General features: G+C 41.9%; 2 protein-coding genes across 2 annotated transcripts in view; both read left to right on the forward strand.

Annotated features, from left to right (window-relative positions):
* Positions 1–608: 608 nt before the first annotated feature.
* Positions 609–13668, forward strand: LOC136435526 (myosin-7-like). Its single transcript, XM_066429107.1, has 34 exons — positions 609–648; positions 1225–1483; positions 1703–1846; positions 2053–2237; positions 2399–2495; positions 2671–2763; positions 2936–2999; positions 3199–3300; positions 3430–3666; positions 3873–4141; positions 4405–4575; positions 4868–5183; positions 5330–5394; positions 5595–5800; positions 5955–6215; positions 6401–6548; positions 6920–7027; positions 7331–7477; positions 8107–8292; positions 8415–8501; positions 8691–8836; positions 8976–9123; positions 9280–9405; positions 9595–9801; positions 10017–10198; positions 10322–10932; positions 11042–11193; positions 11373–11461; positions 11665–11866; positions 12051–12149; positions 12320–12541; positions 12712–12882; positions 13053–13253; positions 13416–13668. The coding sequence occupies exons 2-34, from the start codon at positions 1280–1282 to the stop codon at positions 13539–13541; spliced, it is 5772 nt and encodes a 1923-aa protein (XP_066285204.1). The 5' UTR covers positions 609–648; positions 1225–1279; the 3' UTR covers positions 13542–13668.
* An 8409-nt stretch (positions 13669–22077) lies between these two features.
* Positions 22078–22721, forward strand: part of LOC136435528 (myosin-7-like) — a 32365-nt gene continuing 31721 nt past the window's right edge. The window contains exon 1 of the mRNA XM_066429109.1: positions 22078–22325. Coding sequence (XP_066285206.1) covers positions 22122–22325 — 204 coding nt within the window. The 5' untranslated portion in view covers positions 22078–22121. The remainder of the gene's footprint in view (positions 22326–22721) is intronic.

A 22721-nucleotide genomic window follows, 5' to 3' on the forward strand; every position in this document is an offset into this window, starting at 1 on the left:
ACAGTGTGTTTGTTGTATGTTCAGCAAACGTATCTAATGCTTCAACTAGAACTACACGCTATGAGTAACGTTAGTACTGAAGTGTTAACGGCTGAAATTATACACTGTAACTAAAAGCTAAAACCATGTCAAAGAACATTTAGCAACTGACATTAACCTACCTCTCCCTACTTTTGAGCGTTGAATATTTATCACACAATGTGGAAAATGCCGTTCAGTGCGATGTTGCTTTTGTTGGAAAAATGCCAACTTTTGGATAGTGCCATTTAATCAACTATGCCTGTTTCACGTGCTGCACCAGTGACAAATATACCCTAGCAATAAATATTCAAGCCAATGTAAAATATGCCAGCTCTGTTTGGCTACAAGTATTATTAGCTGCTGAAACTGCCAAATGTGTCATACTGCAGAAACAGCTGCAATGGGCATCAGTCAAGTTCGCTTCCCTGACGTTATACGTTACCCTTGACCGCAAAAGAATCAACCAATAGTCAAATGTCGTACCAAATGTCTGACCAACAGAATATCTTCAAACTGTTTCCTATCTATAGATTATAACCCTTTTCGGTATAATCAATCCGAAGGGATCCCATATATAAGGCCCCGAAAATCAGCGTTATATTCACAGCTTTGCCCGTTGAAGTGAAGGTGAGTCATGCATTGAGGGGTACAATAAGTATGTGCAACTTTATATTGTAATATTCTATGAAAATACCATGGCTTTTAAAAGTACTTTTTTTGCATTGAAAGCCCTAAGTATGTACACTCTTATATTGCAGGGAAATATATGGCTTTGAAAAGTACTTTTTGCATTCCCAACATATCTATCAGTAACTTTGAACTAAGCCGTAAGTGTGGTAAGAGTATATATATACGGGTCAAAATGTCATGTGAATTTTAACTACTCGTTGCTATGAACTTGATCCGAGCTGTGCATTTTGCGGGAAGGAGATGGAAAGTTTTGATTTAATAGACATCGATAGCCTTCAGCTAAGCTAACTTAATCTGTTAGGGGTTCGGGTTGTGGAGGGATCTACGGGTACGCCGAACGACCACAGTGCCAATGTCTTACCGTACCCTCTAAATGATGAACTACGCATAGATGCCAGCTATTCAAATTTCACAACGAACATCAACGTTTCTGTCCAGAAATGACTTTGATAGGTATCAACGACACTGTTATAAACGTCTTTCAATGCCTTCAGAATCTGCTTCCTTTTCCAGCTGCAGGTCTCTCTCTTCTTTCTTCTTGGTGTGAGCCTCCAACCAAAGAGCCACCATGCCTGCCTACGGTCCCTCACTCATGGACCAGCCGTCCGAATGGTTCCTCGCGGGGAAACCGGACGTCATGCGAGCGCTGAAGACGGCTCCCTATGATCCTAAGAAGAACTTCTGGGCTCCTGATAAAAAGGAGATCTTCGTCAAGGTCGAAGTCAAGAGCGAGAAAGGTGATGACGTCACCTGCGTGGCTGCCGGTGGAGCGGTAAGTGTGTATCAACAACAACTAATTCACACTGCATGATGCCATTAGATATCATAGTCAGTATGTGTAGAACTGCCAAAAGGTTGCCAATGAATATAATACAGAAGGATAGTGATACTAAACTGTTCAGTTTCGAATGCAAAACAACGATTCCTTAAGCTATTTCGTTATCGTTCTAACTTGCTCATCTAAAACCCCACAACGTTTCTCTGCCATCAGACTGTTGTCGTCAAGAAGTCAAAGTTGCTGCCGCAGAACCCGTCCAAGTTTTGCTGCGCTGACGACATGGTGAACATGACCTTCCTGCACGAGGCCGCTGTGCTGGGTAACCTGAGGGAGCGTTATGAGAACACTCTCATCTATGTAAGTATCCTTATCTTGTATGTGATCTACGTCTATATCAGCTCTTTACAATTCGTGCATGGGAGGACGTGCCTCACATGGTGTTTAAACCGCTGAAACTAAAAGAAGATTCGGATTAAAAGGTTTACTTCAGTTAGGAACTATTTGCTGTACCACTTTGTTAGAGACAATATGTTCGTCAAAATGAGCTCCGAATGTTTTTACAGACCTACTCCGGCCTGTTCTGCGTCGTCATCAACCCCTTCAAGCTTCTGCCCATCTACACCCCGAGCGTTGTGGACACTTACCGCGGGAAGAGGCGTACGGAGGTACCACCCCATCTCTTCTGCGTGACGGACAATGCCTACCAGAACATGGTGGCAGAGCGCCAGTGCCAATCTTGCCTCATCACGTAAGGAATTTTCATATTTAATGTAGCCAAGTGATGATCTCATTAATGATTTAATTTCTGAACTTTAATGCGTTTTTAATATAATTCTATCCGGAGCTTAACTTCAGAACCACCTGGCGACCAGTAAGCAGTATTGTAACGATTATGCTACATTACTCCAGTGGCGAGTCTGGTGCCGGGAAGACTGAGAACACGAAGAAGGTTATTGCGTACCTCGCCATGGTTGCGGGAACACCCGGTGGTGGTCAGGAGAAGAAGGTATAACGTTTTCGGCAAATTTGCTACGTACTTCACAATATTTGTCAACAAATGTATACTCATCCTAATAACTGTAAATCTTACTGCTAATTTTATTTGTTCATGGCCGTTTCGTGTTGGTTTCACCCTCCATTCATTCTTTCATTTTACGAAATTAATTTTCCTTTGTTGCCAGATCGGTCTAGAGGAGCAGATCGTGCAGACTAACCCTGTACTGGAGGCTTTTGGTAACGCCAAGACCGTGAGGAACAACAACTCCTCCCGATTCGTAAGTACCTCGTGTACCTTGCACTAATAATATTTTCTTCATACCTTCTTTCATCTATGCTTCATAACCGCTGTGCAACGTTCCGTGCAGATTGTTATGTAACATCTTTCTTGCAAATTAAAGCTGGTTATTTTTTAGACATTTATTTTTACATTTTGTGTCTGGTCTGTAGGGTAAATTCATCCGTATCCACTTCACCAAAGTTGGCAAGCTGTCCGGAGCTGACATCGAGAGCTGTGAGTATCTTTATAATTTCTACAAATAACTGTTAAATAGTAGGAAAATATCAAGACTAAACGCGAAGAATCGGGGATTCAACCAAGATCCCTAATCTAAAGCATACAATTTCGAGCAAACATCACAACAATTTACTCTAATATCATGCTATCTGTAAGATTGAAATATCACTCACAACATGATTTGTTCCAATAACAGATCTGCTGGAGAAGTCCCGTGTTGTGGACCAGCTGCCCGGCATGGAGCGTGGTTACCACATCTTCTTCCTCATCATGTCCAACGGCATCCCGGCGATCACGGGTAAGAATGGTCGATTACATCCTGGAGATTGAAAATACACCATTAAGCTTCAGATGACAAAACCGTTGACGGCCAATAGTAACATCACTTTTTTTTACCAATTTGATAATGGTATAACTTGTTATTCAGATCGCATCATGACTGGCACGGACCCGTCCCTCTACCACTTCGTGAAGGAGGGCGTGTACACCGTGGCCGGTATGGACGACCAGGAGGAGATGCGCCTTACTGATGAAGGTTTCGACATCCTGGGTTTCACAAACGAGGAGAAGAGCAGTGTGTACGACTTTTGTGCCGGCATCCTCCATATGGGAAATCTGAAGTACGTGGACAAAAAAGAGCAGGGAGACTGCGATGATCCTGCCCGTGAGTACAATCTGTTTTCAATTTGCGGCTATTCAAATCCAAAAACGTTAAATAATGTCTTTTATGTCGTTTTCGGTAAATCAAAGCATCTGTACACTTTCTATAATAGTAGTTTATTCTGTTGTCGAACTACATACTTCATGTTGTTGGTACGGCAAAGTTTTGTGCAAAATATATCATTAATTTTATCAATTGTCACATCACAGCTGGTGAGAAAGCAGGTCGTCTGTTCGGTGTCGATGGAATGGGACTTTTGAACAACATCTTGAAGCCACGTGTCAAGGTCGGCAACGAGTTTGTGACGAAGGGTCAGACCGCCCAACAGTGTGCCAACTCCACTAGTGGCTTGGCCAAGGGTATCTACGGCAAGATCTTCAAGTTCCTGATCACCATATGTAACGAGACCCTGGCTACTGAGCATGAGAGGGCCTTCTTCATTGGTGTGCTCGACATTGCTGGCTTTGAGATCTTTGAGGTGAGAAACAGTCTTATCATCAAGCTCAATTGATAGTACTTCCCTGCAATGCTATGCATAACATTGGATTTGTCTGTAGTTATATATATTGATAATTTTAAATATTGGTAAAAGATGACTCCCTACACATGAACATGGAGATCTAAACGGCACCTTTCAGGGCTAATCTGTTAGAAATAATGTAACTGCAGACGTACTAGTACCTATACATGCCTTGTGGAGATCACTTTGTTGATCCAAATTCTGTGCCGTATGTTCTTCAGCTGAACAGTTTGGACCAGTTGTGCATCAACTACACCAACGAGAAGCTGCAGCAGTTCTTCAACCACCACATGTTCGTGGAAGAGCAGGAGGAGTACAAGGCCGAACAAATCGAATGGACTTTCGTCGACTTTGGTATGGACTTGGCGGCCTGCTTGGAACTGATCGAAAAGGTTAGCGATAAACTTTGTTTTCGTTTTCAGTAGTACAGGACACCTCAAAGCAATGCTGAGGGTCGCAATACATACGATAATCAAGTAAATCTACATTTACTTCAAGGATTACTGGATATCCTGTATTGACATCAATATCACGGTACCATTCATGATGATAATATCCGTACCTTAGTAGAAGGATTCTCAAATATTGAGCTCCTGTGCCAGTAAATACACGTCTTCGTGGTGTAATCAAAGTTGCTGTTTGAAATGACAAATATTATATGACCAAACACAATGGCTTTTACAGAAAAACGGCCTGCTGCCAATCTTAGAAGAACAGTGCATTATGCCTAAGGCTAGTGACAAGACCCACATTGAGAAGTTACACGGCACTCATCTGGGTAAGAATCCCAAGTACGGCAAGCCCAAGCCAGGCAAGAAGAAGTACGAGGCTCACTTCGAGCTGGGTCACTACGCCGGACCTGTGGCCTACAACATCAACGGCTGGCTGGACAAGAACAAGGACCCCGTGAACGAGAGCGCTGTCATCACCCTGAAGAACAGCAAGAACCCGCTGATGCCTCGAATTTGGGCAGACTACCAAACAGCAGAAGAGCAGGCTGGTCAGTCACTTTTGTATATGATACATGAAATTGTGTAATCCATAGATCTCCACAACGCTTTATTGACTTTATTTGGTTACATCTAGAAGATCGTACACGTTGTTACCTTTGTTTTTTAAACATTGCTTCATATCATACCCTTACAGCTGACAAGAGCGGTGGCAAGAGGAAGAAGAGTGGCTCCATGCAGACGGTGACCAGTGTCCACAGGGTAAGCATTTGGCAGCACGGACAGACGATTATCTTGGAAACACATCCGAGTGTTCGAACTGCAGCTTTTAGATTTCCTTGAGCAAAAGACAATTTAAAAAAAACAACCCTCTTTCATTAGACACCTAACGTTAATCTCCATTCCCTAATCTCCATTGGTTGATCTCCATTAACCATGTGTTTTCAACGTCTCTCCTATAGGAGCAACTAGCTTCATTGATGGCCAACCTTCACGCCACCTACCCCAGCTTTGTGCGTTGCCTGATCCCCAACGAACTCAAGACTGGTGGCATCATCGACGGGCCCCTGGTTTTCAACCAGCTGACTTGCAACGGTGTACTTGAGGGTATCCGTATCTGTCAGAAGGGATTCCCCAACAGGAGCATCTATGCCGACTTCTTCGACAGGTGCGACTTATACATTTCATGATGGTTTAGAAAATTTGATTTACTGCAAATGGTAAATATATGATAGTAGGAAAAGAATCTAATTACTTAAGCTCTAGCCGCTTGACAATTTCATACACATATATATATATACATACATATATTCCATCTACAGATACAAGGTCATGGCCGCTGACTTGTTTGATCCTAACGAATTCTTGGAGGGTAAGGACGCTTGCCAATTGATCTTGGACCACATCAAGCTGGAAAAGGCCAGGTATTCCTGTGGTCTCAACAAGGTGTTCTTCAAGGCTGGTACCCTGGCTATCCTTGAGGAGATCCGCGAGGAGAAGGTCAACGCAATTTATGTGAAAATGCAAGCTCGCGCCACTGGCAAGATCCAGCGTAAGAAGTTCATGAAGATGTATGGTTCAAGGTGGGTGATCCACTTGTCCCTAATGACCTTATAGCCTTTCAGATACTTATTGTGGCTGAATATCAACAATGACTCGTTACTCAAATTCTGTATATGTATCCTATGTTACATGGGCGTTTGTTCATATTTACACCGTTCTGCGACGTACAGGCTCGTTGAATATGATGTTATCTGACCAATTGCAGAGCGGCTGTCGGTACACTGCAGCGCAACATCCGTGCGTGGTTCAGGCTGCGCGACGACTGGTGGATCAAGATGTACCAGAAGCTGCAGCCCAAGCTGACCGGAGGCATGGCAGAGGAACTGCTCAAAGAAACCAAGATCAAACTCGCGGTAAACTTCTTGTTTCTACACGGCACACAGTGAACAATAAGCTAACGCTTTCCACCAACCGATTCTCAAGCACTGGTATCGATGAATAATCTCGTGCTTACTATAGAATGACGCGGGAGAGACCTGTCTCCTGACTTGTCATCGACTGACTTTATATATAGTACTGACACTAAAGCTATCCTAGTGATTTGACCTGTCACTGAGATAGGTGACACCATAACCAGGTTATGGTCTGATGATAGTCACAAATATCACTTTCGAGTACACCAACAATACATCAAATCTGCCAATCAAACCTAACATTGAGCATTAGCTGATGGTAGTACTGATACTGAAACTCTCACACTCATCTCACTTTTGCTTTCTTTTAGGCAATGGAAAAACACTATGCGAAGGTTACCAAGGATCGGGCGGAGATACAAGCAAAGTATAACGACGTCCAAGCCGCCAAGGACAAGATTAATGAGCTGCTGTTCAACGTAAGATCCTAGTATTTCTATCAATAAGGATAAATAATAATAAACCAAAAATAAACCAAACTAATAATGCATACGTTATTGTGATATTGGGTGACATTCAAAACAAGGCATAGCTGTTGACCTACCGATTAGGTCCTAGTGTGAATATGTAACGCAACTGCATCCACTCAGGGATACGTGATAGTATATGTGTCACATACACACAAGGGATGTTTGGACATCGCTGATTATAATAACAACTACATGTAGTTTGTATAGATTGAAACCATGTCGAAACAATTACCGTATACCGACTCTCCATAGGAGAGGGACATCATGTTGAACGGCGAGGAGCGCGTGAACTCCCTGCTGAAGGAGAAGGCAGAATTGGACGCCCAGCTGCAGGAAATCGAGGAGCGCGTGGAGGATGTGTCCGACCAGAACAGGCAGATGGAGTCCAAGAAGATGAAGGTACATCACAAGAATATTATGGTCCACCTAAAGTAAACACGATTACCACACTGTCCAAAAGAAGCATTCAGCACAGTACCCTTTTTGAAATGGATTACCAAATGACCTTTCCATTTCAACAACTTGTTAAGCCAACACATTTCGAACTTCAAGTATTTACCCTCACTGTATGTAAAGCTTTGGGTACAAATAGAGGAAGGTCAACTCCGGCATTTTAAAGAGCTATAGCCAGAAGATTAAATTATGAAATGATACCAGGATCTCACCCCCTGTCCTAATGGGTCAGTCAAGCTAATGCCAATACATTTATGGGTTAATTTGAGGCCTAGGGCAAAACATGGCAAAGATCACAAATGTTCCAAAGATTTAGAAGATACATATTCTGCTGTCCTCCCTAGCAGAAAACTGTAACTTTCTGAGCAAAATTTGCAAGGAATTTGTTTTTAGATGGTGGTTTCTCCCCTTTTCTAATATCTATAATAATATCTAATGAGCATCGGATTCACAAGAAAGGTAGACATTGGCTCTCGTGTAATTCCAAATTGTGTGAGACTTAAGTGTTTCAGGCTTTGCAAATCAGAGTTTCAACATTTTATGTTAAAGTATTGATATTTCTTTCATGTATACAGGCGGAGCAGGAATGCGACGAGATGAAAAAGGAAATTGAAACCATCTCTCTCAAATTAAGCAAGAGGGAGAAGGACAAGCAGGAAGTGGAGGACAAACTGCGCGCCATGACGGAGGAGGTGGCCGTGAACGACGAGCTGATCGGCAAGCTCGGCCGCGAGAAGAAGAAGCTAGAGGAGCTCAATGCGGTAAGCTCGCCTTTCTTTTACCGTCCATCCTTATTCAAAGTATCTTTTGACCCTTGTATCATTACCCTTGATGACATACGGGCAATGAGCGAACTCGTTTACATTTCTGTGATACATTGCAGCAAACTCTGGATGACCTCCAGTCCGAGGAGGACAAGACTCAGAACCTCACCAAGCTCAAAGTCAAGCTGGAGCAGACCTTGGATGACGTGAGACAAACATCATATTCTCCACATGTTGGGTAGATGTCAACTTCTGCGAACACCTCTAATTGTGGGGACATCTCAGAGTAAATCAATCAAAACAATTTGCGTAAATCCAAACGACATGTTCACATGACCATTGATTTCGTTCTGATTACCTGCCGGAAATGCTACAGTTTACGTTCTTTTCTTTAGCTTGAGGACAACCTTGAGCACGACAAGAAGATCCGTGCTGACGTTGAACGCGTCAAGAGGAAGCTGGAGAACGACCTGAAGAACGCCCAGGATCTGGTGATCGAACTGGAGCGTTACAAGGTCGAGCTTGAGGAGAAGCTGAAGAAGTGGGTGTATCAACGTTGCCTTAATTTCTAAGCCGTGACTGTCTTTCACATAAGTATTTTAAACCTGTATCAAGACACATCTTACAACTAAATTTGTTAGGACAGCAGATAACAAATAGCTTCATTGTGACCCATGTAGGAAGGAGTTCGAGATCAACGCCCTGAACACTAAGGTTGAGGATGAGACTGGCCAGGCAACTCAGCAGCAGAAGAAAACTAAGGAGTTGCAGGGCAGGATCGAAGAACTGGAGGAGGAACTGGAGACAGAAAGAGCTGCACGTGCAAAGGTACTTTACACTAGTACATCGAAAGGGGCGACTTTCCATACTATCAGTGACGTTTCAATATTTCAGCTTCTAAATGTAAGCAGATATGTGTTGTAAATCGTCAACATTGCTGATACGATACTATAATACTAACCAAAAAATGTATAAAATCGACAGCTCGAGAGGCAGCGAGCCGAACTCTCGCGTGAGTTGGAAGACATTGGTGAGAAGCTGGAAGAATCTAGCGGCGCCACAGCTGCCCAGGTTGAGCAGAACAAGAAACGAGAGGCCGAGCTCCAGAAGGTATCATAGTCTTAGAGAGATAACAGTTATTTCGAAAGATTAAGTTAAACGACTGAGAAAATAAATAATCTAACTAAAATTATACTCAAAGAAAGAAAAATGTATTACAGTGACGTCCATCTAACCTCTATATCAGCTTCAATATCAATCACGCACTGCTGTCACATGACATCACATGACATCTTACAGGTTCGCCGTGAACTGGAGGAGGCTACCATTGGCCATGAAGCTGCCACTGCCAGCTTAAGGAAGAAGCACAACGACACCGTGGCGGACATGACTGAGTCAGTCGAGAACCTGCAGAGGGCCAAGGCCAAGCTTGAGAAGGAGAAGAACTCCCTCAGGGTGGAGGTCGATGATCTGGCTTCGAGCGTTGAACAGGTCACCAAGCAGAGGGTAGGTAGTTCTGACCTTATTAATATTGCTTAAACGCTCCTAATCCCGAAGACTTCTATTGCCGAAAAAATCTTTGCAATCTTCATTTACATTTTATATGTTGTCAATCAAGTTTCTAAACAAATGAATGAATCATCACACGCTCAATATTATTGGCATATTGCTTCTTTGAAAATACCTTGGATTTGCAATAACCTCAAAGTATTGTATTGAAGGTACAAGCTGAGAAAATGAACAAGCAGCTCGAGGATCAGTACGTTGATGCCAACGCCAGGTTGGAGGAGAATGCCCGTATTGCTCAAGAACTGGGATCATTGAAGACACGCTTGACCGCCGAGAACAACGACCTGCAGCGACAGTTGGAAGAGTCAGAAGGGATTGCTAACCAGCTCAGCAGGTACACGTCATATAAATGTTGCGAATGCGGGGGAGGGGGGATGATGACTTCATTCATATAAAAAAAAATATTGTCAACTTCAGAAACAAATATCAAAGTAAATGTTTATCTTTCAACATACAGGACCAAGAGCATGCTCACACAACAGATGGAGGAGGTCAAACGCCAGCTCGAGGAGGAGACCAAGGGCAAGAACGGCCTAGCCCACCAGCTGCGTGCTACTCAGTCCGACTGCGATGCTCTGCGTGAGTCCTTGGAGGAGGAGCAGGAGGCCAAGTCCGAGATTCAGCGCAATCTGGCCAAGGCGAACTCTGAGGTGGCGGCCTGGCGATCCAAGTACGAGACCGACGCCATCCAGAGGACCGAGGAGTTGGAGGAGGCCAAGAAGAAGCTGGCTGCTCGTCTGCAAGACGCCGAGGAACAGGTTGAGTCCGCCAACGCCAAGTGCGCCAGCCTTGAGAAGACCAAGAACAGGTTGGCTGGCGAGGTGGAGGACCTGATGCTGGATGTTGAAAAGGCCAACACACTGGCGTCTCAGCTGGAGAAGAAGCAGCGTCTGGTTGACAAACAGATGACCGAGTGGAGGTTGAAGTGCGAAACTCTTGGGGCCGAGTTGGAGGCATCCCAGAAGGAGCACCGCGCCTACCAGACCGAGCTTCTGAAACTGAGGAATGTCTTTGACGAAGGCGTTGAGGCTCTTGATGCCCTGAAGAAGGAGAATAAGGTCTTACAGGGTATGTGTCTCAAAAAGTTGCTTTTCTCACATCATCGGGCTCATATCCCCCAAAGGCTTTCATTTAAATGTATGGTTTATGTAATCATTGTTCTTTTTTTTCGCGACAGAGGAAATTAACGACCTGAACGACCAGCTTGCAGAGAGTGCAAAGAACCTCCACGAACTGGAGAAGACCAAGAAGCGCCTGGTCGTTGAAAAGGAGGAGCTTCAGAACGCCTTGGACGAGGCTGAAGGCGCTCTTGAGATTGAACAGGGCAAAGTACGTGGACAGAAAAAACTCGTCCTTCAAAAATATACTATTGACCCGTAATAAAGAGAAACAGTGTCGCAAGCATCCCGTCTGGGTGCGTAGGTAGTAGGCACATTTTTCTGATTTTGAAATTAGCTACGCTTATGCAATACTTAGACAATGCACTGATTTGACTATTCTTATCATAGGTTGTCAGAACTCAGCTTGAACTAGCTCAGCTGAAGGGAGATATCGAAAAGAAACTCGCCGAGAAGGACGAAGAGTTTGAAAGCTCGCGGTGAGTAGGGGTACTTTTTCAACTACATAAAAATGGGCACAAAAAGGCCAGTGTAACATTTAGTACGATAGACAACGTGTCGTCAACTGAGTTGCGTCTTTCTTCAAAGTTTCTCTTCATCGTCAAATAATTCAGCATAGTTTGTACCTATATACTAAATACTTTCCAGATGTTTGATGCAGCTAATATTTCTAATACTCCAGTAAGAACCAGGCTCGCGCCATGGATAGTGTGCAGGCCTCTATCGAGATCGAGTCAAAACAAAAGACAGAAGCGCAACGAGCAAAGAAATTGCTGGAAGGCCATCTCAACGAGGTTGAGGTTCAGCTAGAGACTGCCAACAGGTCCAACGCTGAGGCCAGGAAGACCATTGCCAAGCTGCACTCCCAAATCCAGGAGATGCAGGTACCTCATCGTCTGTGGTATGCTTTGATTTAATCTACAATGTGACTTTTAAGCAACGAGGAATCGAACTATGTTGGAGGTCAACAAAACTGGGGGGGTGAAGCTACATTGGCACAAAACGTTATGCCAATGAAATCAAAATAACGCAAGGAAATTAACTATAGATAATTTTCGTTTTCTTCAGGTTACCATCGACGACGAACAGCGGCAGCGTGATGAAATCCGTGAGCAGTACAACATGTCTGAGCGTAAGTGCCAGATGCTTGTGAGCGAAAGCGATGAGGTAGGTACATGGAGACTTAATCAAGAATTTTGTTAATTTAAAGAGGAAGAAGATACTTTAGAAGTTGGAATTCCTGCGGTATACAAACGAGAAATTATGATAATCTTTGCGAACCGTAATCTTCGATTTCACGATTTCTCCACGCCTTTAATCTTCATATTTGCTTCAAGGTGCGATCCGCACTGGACAACGCCGAGAGAGCTCGTAAGGCCGCTGAATCTCAGCTGGTGGAAACCAACGAGAGGCTCGGCGAGCTGAGCACACAAAACTCTGCCCTGTCCGGACACAAGCGCAAGCTGGACGGTGACCTGTCGCAGATCCAGTCCGAGCTGGAAGAGGTCATCAGTGACCACAAGAGTACGGAGGAGAGGGCTAAGAAGGCCATGGCTGATGTACGTATAGTCGGAGTCCTTCAGTTATACCTCGATTTTAATATATATATTCAGAAGATATCATCCGAAACCGAACGCAAGCAAAAAAAAAAGGTTTTGATGAATATCATGGGAGTCAAATGTTGCAACGGAACGTGTTTTAGTATTTAAACGAATTTCTTTAAACCTAGACATCCCGCATGGCTGAGGATCTGCGTGTGGAGCAGGAGAACTCTCAGCACGCCGAGAAGGTGAAGCGAGCCATGGACGCCAACATGAAGGATCTGCAGCGCCGCCTGGATGAGGCTGAGGCTATTGCACTCAAGGGAGGCAAGCGTGCCATCCAGAAGCAGGAGAACAGGGTTAGTATGGATTCCTGTTCTTTCATTATCTCATCAATGAGGCAAGAAAAAGAGAAGGATAATTTCTCTAATCATTTGTCATCTATAGCAGATTGATCATTCGTAGTAAAGAAAAGGTCTACAACAGCTACCTATGACACCATCGCTTTTAACCGTTTGATCTATACTAGATCCGCGATCTGGAGAACGAGATTTCCCACCATAGCCGTGCACACCAGGAGGATCTGAAGCAGCTGCGTAAGAACGAGCGCCGTCTCAAGGAGATGAGCTTCCAGGCCGACGAGGACCGCAAGAACCAGGAGCGCATCCAGGAGCTGGTGGAGAAGCTGCAGCTGAAGATCAAGACCTTCAAACGCCAGGTGGAGGAGGCTGTAAGTATATCTTTTTAAGAACACTGTTGTAGTTTTGACAACCCTGTTCATTTTTAGTGAATATGGTGGTAGTGATTTGTTCAATAATTGCAATGCGTTATATCCATTTATTATCTCATCTCACACTCCAACGATACCAAATGACCTTTGTATTGGATACAGGAGGAGCAGGCATCATCCAACATGGCCAAGTACCGCAAGACCCAGCACGAGTACGAGGACAACTTGGAGCGTGCTGAGATTGCTGAGAGCTCCATCAACAAGCTTCGCTCCAAGACCCGCCTGTAAACCGTCAGCCATCCGTGAAATCGTTTCACTTTGTATCGTAGACGTTTGAATACCTTACCATGCTCTGTCTTTCGCTTCATCCGTTGGTAATTTCATCTCAATCCTGAAATAAAATGTGGTCCCACTACTACTTTGTCTCTGGTGACTTATGTTAAGCTTGATATGTTGACGAAAAAGATACTAACAGAACCACGACACGGCAGAGAATATCTAAAAAAATTAAGTCAAACCCTGCCGTAAAGGCATGTTCTTTCGACCCAAAGAAACACAATACAAATCCAGTAGATCCTGTAAAAAGTTGAACAATATCATTGACAAAATATAACTACAGGCAGTACTACAGTTTTGTAGCCAGTGCAAAAGAGTTCCTTATAATGATATTATCTTAGAAGGGTCAGTAGAGTAACTTCGCACTAATGCACTACAGAAGAGTATGTATAAGTAACTTGATAAAGAATAAAACATGAAGCTCTCAGCAAAAATAAATCAAAGACCATACCAAGCAGTCCCAAGCAGAACAACACAATATTACCAATGTACATCATACGTTCCTGAAATCATATTGTGATTGTAAGAACCCAGCTCAAGTCACAAAACTGTCTAAATTAGGACTTAAACTCGTAGGACCAGTCACCTAAAATCAAAGATATACAGTAGATCATAGAGAGAAAGCTACACTCTTAATTCAAAAGGTATTTTGATCAATTTCTTTGGGGCTTTATCTAATGTTTTAATGAGATTCTCTAGCTTAAACTGTTAGACATAGGGAGAGAAGTCCACAATTTTCTGGAGCCAAGGTCTAATCCTGACCGACATAGAAATACCTTATAATCACTTAGAAAATACGTATGGCCAAATATTACATCAGGTTGAAACAAAGAACATTAGTTTTAGTCAGTTGCTAACATACGGCATTGACTAATATGCAATTTCTAACTACACGCAAAGGATTTCCAATGTAAAAGTTTATCAATCCTTGAGAATACATCTGAAATATACTGAACAAAATGGTTCAAGAAACACAGAATCAACTTGAGTAGAGAATCGATACTGACCTTGTCTCCTATACACAACTCGACAGCGGCCGAACGCGCTCCGACATTACATTTGGCACAAATCCCATAAAAAGATTAATCTCTGGTTACTATTGGTAGGTATTCAACCTTAGCCTCAACAACAGCTGTGTCAAGCTGAGCTTATTTCACAACAGTTATATCGAGACCCAAGTTATGTATGACGAGGCAACTTCATGGCAGTTACGAGACACTTGTGGGGACAGTTATGTAAAAAGAATGCAACTGCCCTGGTGGGAAAAGGAAGCACATTGAGAATCACATTCCCTGTGGTAAAATGCAACCAATTTTGAAGCCACGTTTCGTTAGAATTTGCAAGTCGCTCAAGCATTCCTTGGCAGCTACGTCCTGTTTACTTCCAAAATGTGTCCGTTTAGCATTGTGAATGTAGCAGTACTAGTGAAGCGGAGCACTTCGAATGTTTAGCTTGGGTGAGTGGTGCTGATAAACATCTGCTAATGTCCATATCAAAGCTCTTATTATAGTTCTGACTACTGTAGACATACGTATAATGAAATATGCTTGTTTTGACCAAAATACTCCTCAGGAAACTTCAGACACTGGCCACTAGTACCTGCAACATTTAGGATCCAGCTTACTGTACATGTATGTCAGTCTCGCTAGCAGGTGCTCATTCGATACATTTTCAAGAGCGCGCTTGGTTTCAGCAATTTTAGACAAATAGAGAGCATACAACGCAATTGAATATGTCTCTAGAATTGAGGTCTGCATGCAAGAAAGTCATCAATATTGCGATAATCAAGATCACTGTATTCTCTCAACTGTTTGATTTTTTGTGTGGAAGCTATTATGGGAGTGTTACAGTGTTCCATTAGCTATTGAATGACGATCCTACATTATGAATCAGATAAAGGTTATAGTTTGCATCGGTATTCATCTTTTGGCAGCTCCGTCTGCCACTTCCATACCGCCAAACCTAAAGGGCTTTCTATCTTTTTTTTAAAGCCTCATTATCAAAAATCTATAAAGTTGATTTTAGCTATTCTCTACATTAGATTACATAACATAATATTAGACATTTGATAACAGAACTGACGAGGAACGTAGAATCAAAATCAAATCTGAACGACTTACTTTTTTCCAGGCCACATGTGCTCCGCAATCATATATTTTGCTATATTTGTTATGTCTAAACCAGTCGTGGTGCATGTTTTTATCGGTTAGTACTTTAACTGAGCTGTAACTGCTGAGAATGCACAACCTCTTTCTTGTCGTGACTAAAAGAGCAGCTGTGTCAATCAGAGCAATTCAAGAATAATTTTGACAGCAGTTATGTGGAGAACCCAAGTTATGTCTGACGTGCGAAGGTCACGGCTGTTACGAGACACTTGTGGGGAAAGTTATGTGGAAAGAATGCAACTGGTGAGAAAAGAAAATACTTTATAATGCAAAATCTTTACGGCATAAAAGAATGCACTATTGAAAACACTTTTCAAGTCACCTTTGTTTAGATATCGTTAGTCGCTCATACATTTCTCTGGGGCTACGTACTACCTCCATCAAACCTCATCATTAACTCCTAGTTTTCATTTGCCACACAAACTCAGAACTATTCAAAATCTTTCGCAACCAAGTCGTGTCTATATATGAGTATCAAAATTAATCTGACGCCTGACATTTTCCTTTGTTGTCAAACAAAGAAATAGAAACAAATAAAGATCTCTGAGTTACAAGGCACAGAATTTGATGTGAGAAACACTGTCCATTTTAGCTTCATGAATGTGACGATGAAACAAAGCATTTGAAAGATTCAGCCTGAATGAATCGTGTAGACAAAGGCATCTGCAAAAAATCCAGTTTCTTCCATACAACAGATCCTCAGCTCTAACTACTGAGGAGACATATTGAAGTAAATAATACAAAAAAATATGCATTGCCAAATTTTGATTTTTTTAAAATTGTGAAATGGTGAAAAAGTGAAAAAGATCATTAGATGGTAGTTTATGAGCGTGAAACACAACTATACAATATAGATCCTTCAATAGTTTGTGAGGAATGAAGCGTAGAAACATTGCAAAATCCTTAGTGCCAAAGTCGTCTTACATATATTGGGTTACAAGAATAACAAGCAACATTGCAACTTACAGCTTGATTTTTCAGCCAAGTAAAACCTGCATTTCCTACCACGAACAGTTCCGTTTCACACACAGAAGTGTTAACAGGTGAAATATATATTGTAATAGTATTGCTTATAGTTAACTGCCTGCCATAACCTTCTCGACGAACTTTCGACGCTACGCATACCCGGCAATTTGGAGAATGTGAACCTCGCACTATAACGTTTCTCTTTGGTAATTTTAGATGCTGTACGGGACTACATAGCCTAGTCGGCACCAGCTTCCAGAGATGCACGCGAAAAGGGAGCAGCAGTAATAGAGTTTCGTAAGCAATGTATGCGAGTTAGCAAATATCCTAAACAAATAAGAGCCAGTGCACAGCAATAAGAAGTAGTCCACAAAGAAATTGAAGCAGAAATTGACAAAGAAACAAATAGTGGAGTTCTGGGTAAAAACACCAAAGACCATACAAACCAGTCTCAAACAGAATACCGGGGTAACACAATATTCCCAAGGTACTTCTGACGTTACAGCAATCAATTAGGCAGCCCTTATACTTTGAAGGTAAGAACACAGTTCAAGGCATAAAGCTAGACTAAATGAGGACTTAAACTCTAGGCGAAACATATAAGTTGACGGAATCAAAAATCAGTTGAATAGATATATGGTGATCAAAGAAACCCTGCATGCCCAGCAAAGGCAAAAGTACTTGCATATACGGCACTAGTTATGGGAGCCCCATACAGAAAAAAAAGATGAAAATGAACTGCGAAAGATACAGCTGCAGAGACAAGCTGCAAGATTCAACTACGCTAGGCGTGCTAGTCTCACCCACATGAATGCAGATCTACATGGAAGGAACTGCAGGAGAGACGAAAAATGTCCAGACAATGCATGATATACAAAATTACAAACACATCGGTGGACGTACCATTTTTCTCTCTCTCAGACTCTCTCTCCCTCTCTCTCCCTTGGCTGGACATCGTTGATCGATGAAGATGTTCTGTATATTCGGTATCGGTGGGCCCACACTTGTTGTTTCGGTAGTATATACTTGGTGCCTTAATTGGGGCTGGGCAGATGCGAGTACTAGCTGTAGGTACCTAAAATCAACACACGCACAACAAAAAAACAGTTAATATTACAAATATCAGAGTAATCAACCAAACTGGTGTTCCAATTGCTGAAACTATCATCGTGTAAAACTGTCGTCATTGTCAAGTCATCAAACAGGCTCCATCAAGAGCTATCCCCACTAAACAACGCCTGAAGTTAGATGCGTGTGGCTACGTGTGGCAGGTTGTTCGATGTTTATATAATATTTAAAGCAATCGCCGCCGCTGCTTGCCTGCGATACTCCAGCTGGAGTGGATGGTGCAGATGTAAGAGGCACGTCCACAATTGTCCAGATCCAAGCTATCATCATCACATGAAGTAACATTTGGTATGAATGGTATAATTACTACTTACCACTAGAACCTTTATTGATAATAAAAGGACCAAGGTTGAAGGACGCGCCTTAGTGACATAGGTCAGTCAACGTCATCACAATCTGACCCCGGTAAATTATCAAAACCGTACTCAACGAACCGAAAGGCTACAATTAAAGATCCTTGACGTTAACAAACTTTGTACATCCGGTTTTTGACAACGGTGTACTACAACTTGGGTGCAGCTAGCTCATCATCAAGTTTCATGACGGTATCAAAGGTTTTATTTGGTCAGTTATTTGAAAAAAAACACCTTGTTCTGAAACATCAAAAAAGGAATACTTGGTATTAAAATGCATCTGAAATAATAGCAACAAAGGCCATCTTCAGGGAACTCGGAATCAAACTTGACTATGAAATCAACATGAGTACTGGCCTTTTCTTTTGTACTTCCACGGCAAAACCGGCTACGAATCAACACAGTTTTCTACCAAAGTATAAACCGGACGAAGCGCATGCACATGCATTGCGTTACCTTCTCCATGACGACAACAGCAGCTGTATCAAGATGAGCATATTTGACAGCAGTTATATAAAGAACCTAAGTTAAGTACTAGGTCGAGGCAAATTCATGGTAGTTACGAGACACTTGTGGGAAAAGTTATGTAAAAAGAATATAACTGTTAGGAAAAGAAAGCGTTTCAACATTTATTTTTCCTATGGTAAAAAAATCACGTACTTTTTAAACCACCTTTGAAGTCAACTTTCTTTTAAGTCGCTCAAACATTCCATGGGACCTTGTCCTTTTTCATTCCAAATCCACGACTATTAACTGCGAGTTTTTATCTGACGAGTTGCACGCATTCGGAACTATCGAAAATCCGCCTCCTCGACCAAACCATGTATAGTCTATACATGACCATCACTACGGAACCAACACCTAAAATGCCCATGTTGTGACAAAAAGATAAAGAATAAGTGTGAAGACCTTTGAGCTACAAGGCCTTTGATGTGAGAAAACATTGAGTCTTTTAAAACTGTATGTGCGTCCCAGCATATGTAATGAAACATTGCCAACACAATTGTGACCAACAGCATTCACGAGGAAGCTTCAGACAGCGACCACTTGTACACATATAGTCAATATGATATTCAGTTTCACAGTTAATCGTTTGGTTTGTTTTTGAACACTACATGCACAAGTTTCTCTAAGCTCTGGAATGATGCTCATACAATATAAAGATCATATAATATATCACATTTAAAAAAATCCATAGCAGCCTTAGAATGAAAATGAAACGGAATCAGTACTGACTTTTTTTCACGACCACCATTGCTTCGTATTCAAATGTTGAAAACCTCAATGAGTAGGAACAAAACCCTCAAAGAGAGTCGTGGTCGTGCTTTCGTCGTTTTTTCGTCGGTAGGTCTTTTAGCTTGTACGTACATACTTACATTACAAAACATATATATGAATAAAAGAGCAGCTGTGTCAATATGAGCAATTCAAGAATAAGTTTAACTGCAGTTATGTCGAGAACCCAAGTTATGTAGGACGAGTCAAGTTGACGGCTGTTACGAGACACTTGTGGGACAGTCATGTGAAAAGAATGCAACTGATGCATGGGAAAAGGAAGCGCTTTAGAATGTATGTTCCCTACGGTAAAAAAGCACCTAAACTACTTTTGCAAAGCCACCTTTCTTTAGATTTCTAGGTCACTCAAACATTCCTTGTCCTGTTAAGTTAAAAATCTAACAAATTTCGCCATTATCTGCAAGACTTTATCCGCCAAGTCACACAAATCATCTGAAAAGCTTTCGTGACCAAAACATGTTGACTAACACATCGATCTTTGATACGAATCTGAAGCCTGACATTTCCCCATGTTTCCAGACTAAAAGATACAGACAAAAGAGTGAAGACCTTTAAGTTACAAGGTACATATGTATTTGATGTCAGAAACATCGTGTCTATTTTAGCTTCATGAATGTCCCCGTGAAACAGGGCATTTCAAATATTCAGCTGGAGTAAATCGTGTACACAAAGACGAAACGCTTGCAAATGTCCTGGTCCAGGTACTTACAAACATCAGCTTCTTAATCATACCTAATTAGGAAATTAATTTAACTGAATTATCTTATGAAATATACATATTGTGATCAAAATGCCTTTCAGGTCACTCTACACATCCGCTAGTGCCTAGGATCCAACCTACAGGCTCTCTGTTCCCCTAAGCTATGGAAGGATGCACCTAGATTCCACAACCTCTTCCTCGAGCAAAAGAGCAGCTGTGTCAATCTGGGCAATTTTAGAACGAATTTGATAGCACTTGTAAAGTTGTGTGGAGAACGTCAGTTATGTATGACGAAACACTTGTTGGGACAATTCTATCAAAGACAGCAAATGGTAGATCTCGAAGATATTCCAAACATGAATATTCATCTCTTTGGAAAATAACATATTTTGGACGTCTGATTTGAAATGGCCATCATTCAACTTCTTCTATGATTTGCTGAGAAGGAAAAGTGCAATGGACCATCGTATTTCCAAAGGGTACAAGAATACCCTATCGGCAAAATATAGTCCAGCTTGTAAATGCTATAATGGAACAGCTAACAAATAGTATGAAGCATTGACATTGAACATCTTAAGAATACACCACTTTTGAAATCATATTGGTTGGTACTCTGTCAGCTTGACAGTGAAGCACAGCTGTAAAATAGACCCTTCAATAGTTTCTAAGGAAGGGAGGACGCATAAAAAACATAGAAACATACGTATTTCTTATACAGCTTTTACCTTGATGCCAAACTCGTCTTAATTACTCATATTGGGTTACAGAACTAACAAGCAACATTACAACCTACAGCTTTGATTTTTGAGTCAGATTAAACCCGTGTTTCCTACATATACCACGTACAGATCTCTTTAACATACAAACGTGTTAACAGATGAAATATATATCGTAACAGTATACATGTACTCACGACAAATGTTAACTGCTTGCCATAACCCTCTCGAAGAACTTTCGACGCTACACATACCCGGCAATTTGGAGAATGTGAACCTCGCACTAAATTATCTCTCTTTGGTAATTCTAGAAGCGGCACAGTGCCATATGACAAAGTCGGCACCAGCCTTCGGACCTCCCGCTAACAGTCAAGCCATGTCATAATTTTGGGCATGTGCACTTTGTTTTCCTTTCTGTATTCTTAGCTCCTGAATGTGCCAAATATGCTATACTGTTGAAGACAGCTGTCAATTTTAATACTTCAAGATTACAAGATGGACTTGAACATCGAATTAACGAAGTGACCAATAGAACGAAGGACTTAATCGTTGATTCACCAATAGAACAACACACAAGTGCGTCCATGCGCTTAAACGGCACATTGCTTTGGCATATCATGCTCATGAGATTCACGTATATAAGACAGAGACGGCCACCGATCTTTCACAGCTTTGCCAGTTGAAGGTAAGTGTTTGAAGAAGTTGTGGAACTGTCAAGCGTGCATTTTGCCTCGTGTGTTTGATATATAGGGGGACCAATATCTCTTGCCACGTAATATTAGCCTACATCGCGTTGACATCGGAATTTGTATCATTGCCAAGGTTGTTTTTCTAACATGATTGAATGAGTCTGATCTGCTCGGACGTGTGCCATTTCATTGGCAGAAGACACGCTTAAATGTACATGACCGATGTCCAAACATTCCAGAAATTCAAAAGGATTACCGTATGTTTTTTTGTCTGAACAATTCGACATTTTGAAATTATTTTGATAATTCCTTTAGACAAAAAGATTCAATGGTAACCTAACTCTTGTCTCCTTTCAATAATGTTTTATTCTAGCTCAAACTGAACTTATCCTTGAAATCGCACCTATTCTTTGTTTTATATAAAATAGTACTGATATCTTTTTCACATTTCAACCCTCCCCTCAGCTGCAGCCTCTCTCTACTTTCTTCTTGGTGTGAGCCTCCAACCAAAGAGCCACCATGCCTGCCTACGGTCCGTCACTCATGGACCAGCCGTCCGAATGGTTCCTCGCGGGGAAACCGGACGTCATGCGAGCGCTGAAGACGGCCCCCTATGACCCTAAGAAGAACTTCTGGGCTCCTGACAAAAAGGAGATCTTCGTCAAGGTCGAAGCAAAGAGCGAGAAAGGTGATGACGTCACCTGCGTGGCTGACGGAGGAGCGGTAAGTTTGCATTTTGATCACTACAACTACGGTTAACATCATGATTGATCGGCGTTTATTAAATTTCTGAACACCCGACATGATCAAATCATCATTCTCTTTTGTTCAAATTTAATTTCTATTTCCATTTTGCTTTTCGGACAAATAACGACAATGTGGCATTGCACTGAAATTTTTATAACTTATTTCAACAGTGCCGCATACAGAGACATGCACGCACACACTACATTTCTCTTTATTTGTTTATTTGTTTGTTTGTTTAATTTCATCTGTGATGGTACCTGTACTACTTTATTTGATTCAACACACTTAAGCATTTTTTGGACTTTGTGGTTCACAATGTTATACAATTGCGTTCTATGGGCTTGAAGATATGAAGTTTAGAAGTTTCTAATT

This window comes from Branchiostoma lanceolatum, chromosome 5, assembly GCF_035083965.1.
Source record: "Branchiostoma lanceolatum isolate klBraLanc5 chromosome 5, klBraLanc5.hap2, whole genome shotgun sequence".
In the NCBI taxonomy this organism is placed as follows: Eukaryota; Metazoa; Chordata; class Leptocardii; order Amphioxiformes; family Branchiostomatidae; genus Branchiostoma; species Branchiostoma lanceolatum.